The 13,613-nt window shown below is 41.0% G+C and overlaps 1 protein-coding gene across 1 annotated transcript in view; it reads left to right on the top strand.

The window, feature by feature from the left end:
• Positions 1-12,496, top strand: part of Aimp1 (aminoacyl tRNA synthetase complex interacting multifunctional protein 1) — a 23,865-nt gene extending 11,369 nt beyond the window's left edge. Inside the window, exons 4-6 of the mRNA XM_021159126.2 lie at positions 1,932-2,143; positions 5,585-5,753; positions 12,254-12,496. Coding sequence (XP_021014785.1) covers positions 1,932-2,143; positions 5,585-5,753; positions 12,254-12,420 — 548 coding nt within the window. The 3' untranslated portion in view covers positions 12,421-12,496. The remainder of the gene's footprint in view (positions 1-1,931; positions 2,144-5,584; positions 5,754-12,253) is intronic.
• Positions 12,497-13,613: the final 1,117 nt, after the last annotated feature.

The following is a 13,613-nucleotide window of genomic DNA, read 5'->3' as shown; positions in this document are numbered from 1 at the left end:
TAACAACCAGTTGTGCCAGCACCATTTGTTGAAAATGCTGTCTTTCTTCCACTGGATGTTTTTAGCTCCCTTGTCGAAGATCAAGTGACCGTAGGTGTTAATATTTTTGTGATGAATAATGGTATCAGAAAGAAAGTTCAATCACTTAAAAGCCGAGATGAAGTTAACACTTTCATTGGGGTTGAATACTGACAGATATGTGGATGTTGACGCCATTGAGAGGGTGAAGTAAGTTATCTTACGCAGAGAGATCAGCATAAATAAAAGCAAAAGGTGCAAGACGTGTGAGTAGACTTGGCTGTGTATCTGGAACTCCATTCCAAAGAAGTCACAGGTTAGCTGGCACTGGCTGGCTTATAGTTATTTAGGAAATAGGACAGTGACATCCTGTCAAAACAGAATTTCGGCACTGAGGCATGCAATGTTAAGGAACTGGTCAAAAACAGCATGGCAAAAGGTCTCACAGTATGCTCAGGCAGCCACCGAAACACTGCAGTCGGCCCCATATGTCCCTTTCCTTCAGTCTTCATAGCTAGGTAACCAACAAGTTCTGAAATTCTTGTCTCCAGCTATGTCTAGGTTCAAGTGCGCTGTTGACTTGTGAGAGGCCATATTTGTTCAAGTGCGCTGTTGACTTGTGAGAGGCCATATTTGTTCAAGTGCGCTGTTGACTTGTGAGAGGCCATATTTGTTCAAGTGCACTGTTGACTTGTGAGAGGCCATATTTGTTCATGTTCTTAAGGTTCTTTGTTTCACCATTACCTGTTATTGAAGTAGTTTTTCAAGTAAGCATCTAACTTCATTCAAGAGATTTTTCTTTTAAATCTGTTTTTATAAGTCCTTCTTAAATATACCTCCTATTTATACTTATAGTCATTTACATTTTTTTTTTCCTTTGGTTTCTCAAGACAGGGTTTCTCTGTGTGCCCTTGGCAGTTCTGGAACTCACTCTGTAGACCAGGCTGGCCTCGAACTCAGAAATCCGCCTGCCTCTGCCTCCCAAGTGCTGGCATTAAAGGTGTGCGCCACCACTGCCTGGCTCATTTATAATTTTTTGGAAAATGCAAAATGTCTGCAGGCTTTATGAACAGATATAAGTAATTTTAGCACCCAGTTCTTGTTAGTCCTTTTGCAAATAAATATCATGAGGCTTTCGAAATACAAAATAATCCCGTGGTTTGATCTTACAAATTTTGTCTGATCTCTATTCTGTCTGTGTGACTGGCAATCTAGTCACTTCTAGAGAACAAGAACACAAAACTTAACTGGATTCTGTGAGGGTGCTTATATGCTATACACACATTGTTCAGCAGGGTAGCCAGAATCTAAATATGGCTATTGAATATTAAAATAAAATTATGCATATAAATATATTTTTATGGTTTATAATGCAGGATAGTGAATTGTATAATTTATAATACAAAGGCAAGATGATTTTGTTATTTTCTAGTATTTATGTTTGTTGTAGAAATCTTTGCTAATCTATGTATGATGGAGAGCATGAGATTAAATGCTGTCCATATTTAAGCAGCTCTGTCCCTCCATAAACGTCCCTGCATAATGGTTGCATCCTCTACAGGCCCTCTCTTCCACCACACAGGAGTAGTTGTAGTGCCTCTGTATTTCCTTGTGTGTCTGATGCTAACACACAGTCACTATTCAGTAGTTCCCTTTACCCACCGGTTAGCTTAGGAATTTGACATCATAAGAGATTAACAGTGATGATAATAAGAAAATAGAATGATCAAAACAATAAGCTACCTTTTTTTTTTTTTTTTTTTGATTCAGTTCTTTTAGAGAAATAGGTTTTAGGACTTGAGTGGTTTTTTTTTTTGATTCCTGAACTCTTTAGCACCGGTAGCAGAGGCTTCTAGTGTTGTTTTTTTGTTTGTTTGTTTTATGTGTAATGCTTTCATATTCTTAATCCCTAGGAGAGAAAAAGGAGAAGCAGCAGTCGGCAGCAGCAGCAAGTGCTGACTCCAAGCCTATGGATGTGTCGCGCCTGGATCTTCGAATTGGTTGCATTGTTACTGCCAAGAAACACCCTGATGCAGATTCACTGTATGTCGAGGAAGTAGATGTGGGAGAGGCAGCCCCGCGCACAGTCGTCAGCGGGCTGGTGAATCATGTTCCTCTAGAACAGGTGCTGTCCCACTAGAGACACTGCCTACATGTGCCACTTAACGGGATCTGCTCATGTGCTGCTGCCAATGTCACGTGAATTTCAGGATTAGTTAGTAGGGAGCGTGAGTGATGGGGGCGGGGGAGCACTTACTGCTATGGAGAGGACCCCGGTTGGACTCATAAAAAGTTAAAAAATAAATAAAAAAATAAAGGTTTAAGATGAGTTTCAGAAAAAGGTATATAAAACTACCACAGAGTTGAAAGGCCTGTAATATAAAATGAACCAGCCAGGTGTGGTTGCACACGCCTTTAATCCCAGCACTCGGGAGGCAGAGGCAGGCGGATTTCTGAGTTCCAGGACAGCCAGGGCTATACAGAGAAACCCTGCCTTGAAAAACCAAAAAAAAAAAAAACAAGAAAAAAAGAAGCCAGTAGGACAGAAGTGTTTATGTCTCTGTTCATGTGTTAATTAATATATGTGAGTGTGGTGGTGTATGTTCTTAGGGTGAGCGTGGAGGTCACAGAACGATCTTGGAGAGCCCTTGCCTTCCACCTTTTAAAAGATAGTCTCTTGTTTATTTCTACATGCATATAGAAGGGTGATGCCAGAATGTTAGGTTATCTTTCATAGTGTTTAGTTATGTGAAATTTCCCATGAAAATATAAATATTGTAATTTTAATTATTTAGGAATTGGGGTTCTTTTCCACTCTTCACTGCTTTCTCTTATATTTTTGGTTGCAAGCCTACTCTTTAACAGCTGACCCATCTCTCCAGCCCCACTGCTTTCTCAGTGCAGAACTGACAACAGTCCTTAGTGTGTGAGTAGCAGATACTCAGTCTACAGCTTCAGCCTGGGTGCAGGTGAGGTGGAGGGGTGTCAGCTCTGGCTGGGATCTAACATTACAGTGCTTGTAGCATTGCACGGTTAGGCTGATAGTGAATAGTTTCTTGTGCTAGGTCCTAGTAAAGAAAGAGAGACTCCATTTCTGCCTAGAGCATCATTTCTTTTATGCTCTTGGTGATGTGATCTGGGCTGTTATGTACTACTCATTTCGCACTACCTTAACACGAGGCAGTTCAAGGACGGAATCTTCGCTTTCAGCTTCACACACTCCTTTTTTGAAACTTTAGTACCTGATTATCTGAGCCAGAAAAGATTGAGTTTTGACTATTCCATGAAAGAAATTTAATTGTGAGGAGGAAGTCATAGTTTAAAATTCCAACATTTCCTCTGCTCCTGTAATTTTGGCACTCAGAATGTGCATGTGTTTTTGAGAAAGCATAGCTACAATTTCTACTACTCTGTATTCGGGTGTTAATTATTATTCTGTAAACACAGAGCTGGGCATTTAGAATATGTAAAGGAATTACAGTTCGTTCTGAGAACTGCCTTGCAGGACAACCATGTTAAGATCAGATTCATGCTGTGATGCCACCCTTCAGAGCAGTGCTGCCTCACTGGCGGTTCTGCCCCCGTGCTCCTCAGCTCTAAAGCCCTCATCTCGACAATCTGGTTCTTATTTCTAGTCCTTCACTTTTGAATACAACACTCTTGAAAAGTTAAAGATTCACTTTACGTCTGTAATAGCAGCGGTAAGAATCAGGGCGGTGTTGAGTTTGCTCTTTCTGAATGTCATGGGCCACAGTGAGCTGGTGGCATGTGCTCCTCCTGTCGCTTCAGGGCCCTTGCAAAGGCTGCAGATTCAGCATCAAGATGGCTGGCTCTACCTCTCTGTTTATATTCACTCTTCGACCTAGGATACCTCCATACCACTCATTCATATTTCTAGATACAGTATATATTGGCTTCCTGGTGTGAGCCAAGCACTGTTGCATGCAGAAGATGAGGGAGCAGAGTAAAGTAGTAGGTCAGTAGGGGGAAAGGTAGGTTTCTTTGGAAGGGGGGAAAAGGAAAGAAAAAACTATTCATAAGAAATCTGCTTTTTAAAGTGAAATTTGCTTTTGTTTGTTTGTTTGTTTTTCGAGACAGGGTTTCTCTCTGTAGCCCTGGCTGTCCTGGAACTCACTTTGTAGACCAGGCTGGCCTCAAACTCAAAAATCCACCTGCCTCTGCCTCCCAAGTGCTGGGATTAAAGGCGTGCGCCACCACCGCCCGGTGGAATTTGCATGGAATTTGCTTTTTTATGAAGGTATCAAAATATCAACTTATAAGTGAATTGATTATATTAAATAGAGATAAATACCAGGAGGGAATTAGCAAAGACTGTACGCTGAATTAGGCTGATTATGATATTGCCACTTTATACAAAGCAGTCAGGTAAAAGTACTTCATGGAGAAAGTGACATTTGAATAGGATGTTCGGAGGTGAAACAATCAAGTCACATGTCCTGTGTCAGGCGTCTGGGGCAGCCTGGTGCCAGTGAGAAGAGCACGGTGAAGAGTGGGGAGTTGTGGGAGAAAAGATGGAGGTGCTAGGTGACAGGGTCTTAGAGATCACTGTAAAGAGCTCAGGTGTGAGCAAGGTGAGGGCCATTGGTGGGGTTTTGACCAAAGAAGTTATAAGCCTTATGCTTTGGTAGGATTGCTCTTGTGGCTTTCTTGGAGGGTGGGTACTTGATAGATCAATGAAGATTTCCCCATTCTTAAAAAGTGATTAATTTGACACATGTATGTGTACTCCCCACATCTACTTTTTAAGACAGGGTTTCTTTATGTAATTTTGGCTGACCTTACCCTCAAAATGATCTTCCCGCCTCTGCCTCCTTCGTGCTGGGAGTGAAAGTGTGTGGCACTGCACCGAGCTTTCCGTTATAAGTCTTTATAGAGTTAGTCTTTGTATTTTGGTTTTGTTCTCATGCCAGGGTTTCTCTGTGTACCTGTGCATGTCCTGCAACTCACTCTGTAGACCAGTCTGGTGTTGAATTCATGAGACTTCTTGCCTCCACCTTTCAGTTGCTGGGATTAAAAACATGCAGGACAACAGGCAGGTTTAGACTCTCCTTTGACATCTGAGACATTTCTGTATCTTAAGTTAGATTCTTAGAAGACACCAAGAAAGAAGCAGCAGCTACTCTTGAACTGACTCATGGAAAAGCTGCACATAAGGGTTTCTTCTGCTCTCAGAACTGCGGTTTCCACAGCCATTGAGCAAGGCTGTTTATGTAAACATCTGTCTAAACCGTGAGTTCAAGACAGGACTAGAAAGCATTCTGAAAGGCAGGAACACTTGGCCTGTAAACGTGCCATTTGTCTGTTAGGTTTTCCTAGAGGAAATGAGCAGCTACCATCAGATCCTGGAAAGACTGCATTACTTTATTTCACATACTGTTCTTACATAGATTTGGTTTTTATAAATTGTTATGATGTGATATTTTCAAGTCCTTGAAGGGAGGCATTAATTTATGAAGAGTATTCAAGCCAAGTGTGCCTGTAGTATTCGAGACATGATTATTCTAAATCTCTGCATATCTTTAGTCATTACTTTTGTTCTACACAGATGCAAAATCGGATGGTGGTTTTACTCTGTAATCTGAAGCCTGCAAAGATGCGGGGAGTTCTGTCTCAAGCCATGGTGATGTGTGCCAGTTCACCAGAGAAAGTGGAGATTTTGGCCCCTCCCAACGGGTCCGTTCCTGGGGACAGAATTACTTTTGATGCTTTTCCTGGTAAGTACTAATTATTTAAATGGTTTGGAATCAGCTTTTAAAGTAGTGTTTATAAAGCTTAGAGGTTAAAACCAGTCCTGTGTGTGTATCCCACAGTGAGCATAACTCCACGTGTTACTTGAAGTACTACAGAGGTTCTGTCTTATGTAAAACACTCATATTTGCCCCTACAGAACACTGTGACAGAGATGTGGATCCAATTGATGTGCTGTAAAATTATTTAAGCTGTAGATGATAACACAGAGGGAGGCCAGCGATGGAAAGTAACATTTCATTTTATACAGTTTGCTCTTTTGAGTATAAATAATCCTGAGACAGCTGAAGTATCGTAATACAGGAGAAATAAGGAGGGTTTCTTGTCTTGTTTTATTACATTTGGAGATAATATCTCATCTATAAGCCAGGCCATCCTCCCAAGTGTTGGAATTCCAGGCATGAGGCACCATGTCTAGCTTAAAAAAATAGATCTTTGAAGCAGAATAAAATAAAAAATGCCTGCCAGATGTAGAAGATGTTTATAAGAACAGGAGTCAGGCTAGCTAATCTCATCTCAGTAGAAGCCATCTGTATGTAAGGGAGCAGCCTTCACGCCATGGCCACAGACATCCTGGAGGAAAAAGGTGCTGGGGATACTTTCTGCTCACACTGTCAGTATCTATCCTTGGGAAACACCCGCATCCTCAGCCCCAGAAGGTTTTGCCTTCCCTTGGAGCTTCTGGGGAAGGCTTTGGCACTCCATGGGACTGTGGCTTTGGGGTCCTTGAGATGGCTACGCCCATGTCAGCAGCAGCACAGACTCACCTGGGACCTCTACTCGGGGCTTCCTGCGCTCCCATACATGCATGTGTCTCGACATAGTCACAATATATATTTATCTAACATTAAATCATTTAGGAATTCAATAATTTTTTTCTTTTAACATTTACAATCTGTTGAGAAAAAGATAAATAAACCCAGTTGACCTTTTTGTATTAGCATTAGCCTCATTTATTATTTGAACACCTAAGAATTAAACTGGGTGGAGTGTGTAAAAAGTAATCCCAGGGCTTGAAAGGCAGACTGAATTTATTTATTTATTTATTTATTTATTTATCCATCCATATATTTTTATTTTATTTTATTTCTTGGTATCATAAATCAAATATTTAAAAGCAGAAGAAATCCACCTTAGTCATCCTATTTACACAGTTGAAAACTGGGCCCAGTGGCTGGCTTATGAATTCTTTCAGCTCCTGTATTATCATGATAACCTGTCATTTCCTTATCTCGAGTTAACAGGTGAATACCTCTAGATTTTGAATCCATTTGTATTGTGTGCTTGTTACTAGGTGGGAAAGGCAGTCTTCCTTGAGTTTCTCACTGGCCTGGCGTTTGGGCTAACAGCCCAGCACGAATGTCTTGCTTTCTCCATGTTCTTGAATTCTGTGCATTGACTTGGCTGTCTTCTCATGCTTCATGATCTTCAGTCTGGCATTTCATCCTAATTCTCTTATGAGGCATTTAATGTCCCGGAAAAGTTAATATTTATAAAGAAAAACCTAAATTTTAATATATGAGATTACTTAAATAGCTTTATCACTTAGAGTGTGCCTAACCACACTGAACACAAATAACTGCTCAGATTTGGTCTGAGTACTCATCTTATATAGGCTTCCATACCAACTACTGCTTCGGAAGCAGCAAATCGCATAAGGAACAGCAATTTAAACCACATGCGTCAGCTGGTCTTGGAGTGTTTTGTCTTGTTTGGGGTTTTCCTTAAGATGCTGTCCTACTTGGGGTTTTACTGCTGTGAACAGACACCATGACCAAGGCAACACTTATAAGGACAACATTTAATTGGGGCTGGCTTACAGGTTCAGAGATGCAATCCATTATCATCAAGGCAGAAGCATGGCAGCATCTAGACAGGCATGGTGTAGGAGGAGCTGAGAGTTCTACATCTTTATCTGTAGGCTGCTAGCACAATACTGTCTCCCAGGTAGCTAGGATTAGGGTATTAAAGCCCACGCCCACAGTGACACACCTACTTCAACAAGGCCATACTTCCCAACAGTGCCACTCCTTGGGCCAAGCATATACACACCATCATAGATGCCATGTCTAGCAGTTGGTTTATATCTTTGTGGGTTTTTTAGGTTGTAAAGCAGAAGGTATCCTTTGGAAAAAGTTTCCTCCTTAACTATTTTTTCCTATTACACAGCCAGAAACTCGCGTAGACTTTAGAAGATGCTGCATACCATGTATAGTATAGGAAGAACTAAAAGTCACCTAACATTTTTAAAAATAAAATTGAGGGCAGATATAAATTTTAGTATTTAAATATACTGACTGGTCCCTAAAGCTCGAAGTGGAAATAATTTTAAGGCAATTCTGTAGCCAGAAGACAAGGGTCATGATAGGTTTTTAGATTGGTTTGAGTTTTTGTTTTTCTGACATTGCACTATTCATGGTCTTAATAATAAATGGAAATTTACATTTAGACGTTTAAACTCCAAGGTCATGCTTAAATCCATTTATAATGAGCCTTAGCAATAATAAAAATTAATCTTTTTTTTTAAAGTCAAACTTAACTATGTTCAATTTCTCTTCTAAAATCCACTTGATGCAGATTTCCTTCTCTACTAATTCTCTGCTATGGATAAGGAGATCCCCATTACTTGGTGGAATACCATGGCTGGTTTTCATTCTCTTTAACTCACTTGGATCTGGGCACCATACTCTGTGGTCTTCTTTCTCTGCTGGTGGCCCCCTTACATCCTCTTTGGTGGCTGATCCACTGTGAGTTCTCACTGAGAGCCTCAGACCTTGATCTTTAGGCCTTTGCCTTTCCTTCACAAAGCCTTGCTCATTTCATCAGTTATGTGACCAGATACCTAGTAGACCTCTTTGCTTTCATTTCTCACAAAAGAATATATGTCCCTATCTTTTAAAAAAAGATTGACTTATTTTGCATGTGTGTATGTGACTGTACATATATATGTGTGTACCATGTGCATGCCATTGGCCACAGCAGCATCCCCAGGACCTGGAGTTACAGGCAGTTTAAGCCACCTTAATGGAAATTGAACTTGGATCCTCTGTCAGAGCAGCAGGTGCCATCTCCAGTGCTCCATGTCCTAATCTAGCCCCTTTCCACAGCAGTTTCTCTTATAGTGTAGCCTAACATAATGTCCGAATTAGCCCTCCTACAGCAGGCATGACCATGTGCTGGTCTTTGTGCTGATCTTTGACATATGTTTAGCAAGCTCAAAGGATTTGCGGTTTTTAGTTTAAGAACTTGTATTGTCAACATCTAATTTTTTGGTAGCTATGACTGATGAAAAAGGAAAAGAAGGTTAGGAAAATACTGTCCGGGTGATGACATAACAAAATGAGAATAGACTTCTGTAAGACAGTTTATTTTTAAAAGATATTTGAAATATGTTTCCATTTTTTACATTTTAAAGTGTGTGTGCTGGTTTGTGTGCATGTGTTTGTGCAAGTACGTGTGCATGAGTATACCAGTGGTGTGATATGGACATGATAGAACTATTAGTAGTCAATTCTCTCTTTCTGCCTACGGGTCCTGAGGTTCAAGCCTAGATTGCCGGGTGTTTCACCTGATGAGCCAGTAATATGGCTCAAAATCTATTTTTCTTCTCATTTCCAACTAGTCTAACACCCCATTGAATACTACATTATTGAGAGACATTTTTGGTAAAGCTAAAAATTAACACCAAAATCAAGACTTTTTCAACAGTTAAGGTCCAGTGTTCGTATGTAAAAGGTAAATTTTCAAAGGACAAATGTACAAGATACTCAGATTTGGCTCTAGAGCATACCCATAGAGTGAGTATTGTTTCCATGAAGTAGATCACATGTTGTTGGCAAACTTTGATCCCAGCAGATTAAAGCTGGGAGGCAGAGACAGCTCATCTCTGTCTGCACAGTAAGTTTCATGCCAGCCAAGGCTGTATAGTGAGTCCCTGTCTTTTAAAAGAAAGTTATGTTTATACTATAGCATCATGTGTAAGAAGGAATGCAGCACACCTGACCTAAAAAACCACCGTGCTAAGAACCTTCTGACAACTGCTGAGCCTTTATCATGACATCATTGTGCTGGTGCAGGATGCCTTGCTGCTGGCGGCTTCTGGTTAGTGAGGATAGTGGTTAGCAAAGGTTGACAGTCTTTTAAAACTATGTGGTGAAGTTGGCCACATGCTAGTCATTTCTCATTCCATTGCTTATCTTGAGGGCTGTGTACACGAGCAGCACCTTGGCCCGGCTGTTCCACATGAAACTGGCTCAGTTTGGCCTTGGCTTCAGGCTCTACCTATAGTTTCTCATTCCTTCTCCCACAGCGGCAGCCTCCTCTACTGACGCTTTCTGACCTCAGAGTCACCTATAGGGTTGGCGGTGCCTTTTTCTAAACCTGTTTGTGTTGCTCGCTTCATTGCACAAGGGTTCTTTGGGGCATCTAGAATAGTGAATTCACATCTTTCTCAGCTTTGCCCACACCCATCGGGCAATCACTGCTTGGGACAGCTAAGACCCTATAGCATGTATTTCTTAAATGATAAAACTTGAAACTCAAAAGTAACTCCCTGACACATGGGCTACAAAATTGGAGCTAAGTTAGGTATAAAGAAATCATATTATCTCCACTACAGCCCTTTTGGTGCCCAGAAATGATATTTTGGAAGAAATTGTTTTACTGAGCTGTAGTCACAACAGTGGGCCTAATGTATTCTGTAAGCCTTAGCTGTAAGCAGGTCTGCTATCGTAGGCATCCCTTTTATAGAGTACGGGTGGAAAAGATTCAGTGTAGCTCTATCATAGTTCTCTCCAGTTTTGGAATGGTGGATGAACAGCTCTTTAACTTAAAATCACTAGCTGCATTAGCCCTCATTAGTAGTCAGCCTGTCCTTTGATGCTCTGAAGTTGCTGTTGACTTCAACTATGAACACTGTATATAGGGTCTTCTAATGTAATATTTGATCTATACTGAAGATAAGTTTGTTGATATAACCACCTATGGCACTTCATCTCAGCTGGGCCTCCTAGATGGTCTACTGTAATTTCTACATCAGCTTTTGTGGCTTCACCTTAAAGCTGGTGTGAATCTGGGTCTCTGCTTTCTGAACACATTATCAGTTTGACGGGGTCTTGGTGGAGGGGTGTGAAATTCAGTGCATACGCCTTGCTAAACAGTTTCTTTGTTCTAGTGTCCAGGATTCTGAAATACCTGAATACTTTACAAGATTAACCTTTTAGAATGACTTAGAAGCAAGAGAGTTCTAGCCTTGCAGATCTAAAGGGAAGCGGGATTGCATTTTGTTGATGGCTCCCCTCACCTATTAGTCTCTTTACTGTCAGATGGTCTGAAACGAGGAAGATCCCTTTCTTTGACTTGAATCTGCTTTTCAGTTATACTTTCATAGTGTGTTCTACTAGACGTATATCATTTATTGAGCTATTTGGTATGTATTATATACATAAGCATGGTTTTGCTTTTTCTTCTTAGTTTTTTAGTCACCAAAAGGCACCAGAGCCAAAAAATTCCTCCACTTGTATGTGTGTGTGTGTGTGTGTGTGTGTGTGTGTATACAGTGAGTTAATTACATGCAGTAATGGGATAGTTCTGGTTCCCTGTCAGTAGATAGAAGAATTATTTGATCTGTTACTTATCTTAAAACTGAGACCACAGATACTTCACTTCTAATTTGTCTTCTGTTGATTATAAAGTACACATTATCAGTTATCGCAAATAGAGGGATTAGGAGTGATAACAACTTATTTGAGGGCCATTTGTTTTCTTTGTGAGCAACAGCATGGCATATCAGGAGGCCAGGTGCTAGCTGTCCCATAGAAATGGGCTCTGATGGCATATCCTCCTCTGCCTGCTGCTGGTGTGACTGGGCAGTTTATCTTCTCTCCTTCAGTTTCTCTATGGGTAATATTAGAATCAAGATTGTTGTATATATTTCAGGCAACAACATATGTTCCTAGTGTTTGGAAAATGCTGCTCTTGCATTCTTACTGCTTTTATTCCGTCATGCAGGGTGTGTGTCATGCATGTCTTACACCCTGCCGGGGGTAAAAGGTCAACCTATCTAAATGGGCTCCCATGTTCCTAGACTTTATTTACACGATGAACTGGAGATCTTACAACTTCCCTGAGTAACTTGGGGCTGGAGATGGAGCTTAGATGCTAGTGTACTTGCTTAGCAGTTAGGAAGCCTTGGTCAGTTCCCAGCACAGCAGTAATAAAAATGAGGATAACTTGAAACAAATTATTAAGCTGTATTGTCTAAAAAAATATTTAGAGTTCCTAAGGAAACGATAGTAACAGTTACTAGTCACGAGTATGCACTGCTGGTGTGAGAATACGGTTAAATGTAAGGATGCTGATTCAGGCTAAAGGTCAAGCACTATCAGAACCACAAGAAGCCTGATTCTAGATCGTGTGAACGAGCCTGGGTGTTAGTCATGTAACTTTCTGGTTTTTCTCTGAACAGGCGAGCCTGACAAGGAGCTAAACCCTAAGAAGAAGATCTGGGAGCAGATCCAGCCTGACCTGCACACCAATGCTGAGTGTGTGGCCACATACAAAGGAGCTCCCTTTGAGGTGAAGGGGAAGGGAGTTTGCAGGGCCCAAACCATGGCCAATAGTGGAATTAAATAAGTGCTCTGTAACTGAAAGACATTGGTGAAACCTTAATAACAATAAAGAGAAGTGTGTTTATCACTTACATATAAAATGTGTCTTGCTCATTTTTTGTGGGCTTTTGATTCGTCTTTCTCAATTTTTGCTTCAAGTCTGTTTTTTCGGATACTTTCTCACAACAACAGAAAACAGAAGCTTGCTACCCCAGAGCTAGAGTCACTGCTATGAATATACCTGACCGTGTGCTTTGGAAGCCTTTGGAACTGGTTTGTTCAAGAGTTTAAAAGATGCAGTTTATGCCAGTTTGAGAAAGCCTAAACTGATAGGGGGAAGGTAAAAAGAAAGGGGGTTCTGCTGGGATCCCAGCAGACCGTGAATGCTGATCAGAACACGGACAGTAAAGACTGCTAACCAGGATTCAGACAGGAACTTGATTTGGACTGGGGGTCATTCCTGTCATATAGGACAAAGAGTTTGTTAACATCCTGTCCACACCCTGAGATTTTGTGTAAAGCTGAGTTTAAAGATCAACACACCATGGATGTGGTCTGGATAAAGCTGGCTACATTTATAGTAGAAACCACAAAGTTCAATTGCTAAAAGTAAGAAGATTTGAATAAATTTCAGGTTGACCAGGAAAGATGTTTGAGGTCGTGGAGGGTATTATGAAGAGTTCCCAGTCATTAAAAGATGCTGAGAACTCTGTACTAGAAGGTTCCTTGAGGCCTGTCTCTGGAGCTGCTCAGGCCTTGTTGCAGGCTGGAAGATAAAAGGCATTAATTACTCTTTTGAAAATGGTTTGAGAATAGAATCTGCTGTACAGAACCACCTAGGCCAGTGGGTGTCAGTCTGGTCCAGGATCCATTGGGGGTTGTGTGAGTTTAAAATTGGGATTATTTGCTTTTAAGATGGATTTATGTCTGAATCACGTGGGGAATTTTGCCGGTGGTTCAGAACTAGGATAGGGAAAATTAGTCACTGGCTCCAGAATAGAGAGGCAGTGATAATATTGCCTGCTATGTGCAGGTATTATTCAATATTGTCTGTGGCTCAGATGTTAATTCCACTCTCCTGGGAGAGGTTGTGGATAAGGAGTGAGTCACGAATTGGAGGGAGGAAGAGGAGGCTACGATTAAAGGCTTTTAGAACAGGTATAGCAGAAGGGCAAGATGTAGCTGCTAGAGTTTCTCGGTATCATGGCAGATCCATCA

This window comes from Mus caroli, chromosome 3 (assembly GCF_900094665.2).
Source record: "Mus caroli chromosome 3, CAROLI_EIJ_v1.1, whole genome shotgun sequence".
NCBI lineage: Eukaryota > Metazoa > Chordata > Mammalia > Rodentia > Muridae > Mus > Mus caroli.
Note: the sequence above shows the minus strand (reverse complement) of the source record. Positions and strands in the feature narration are given on the sequence as shown.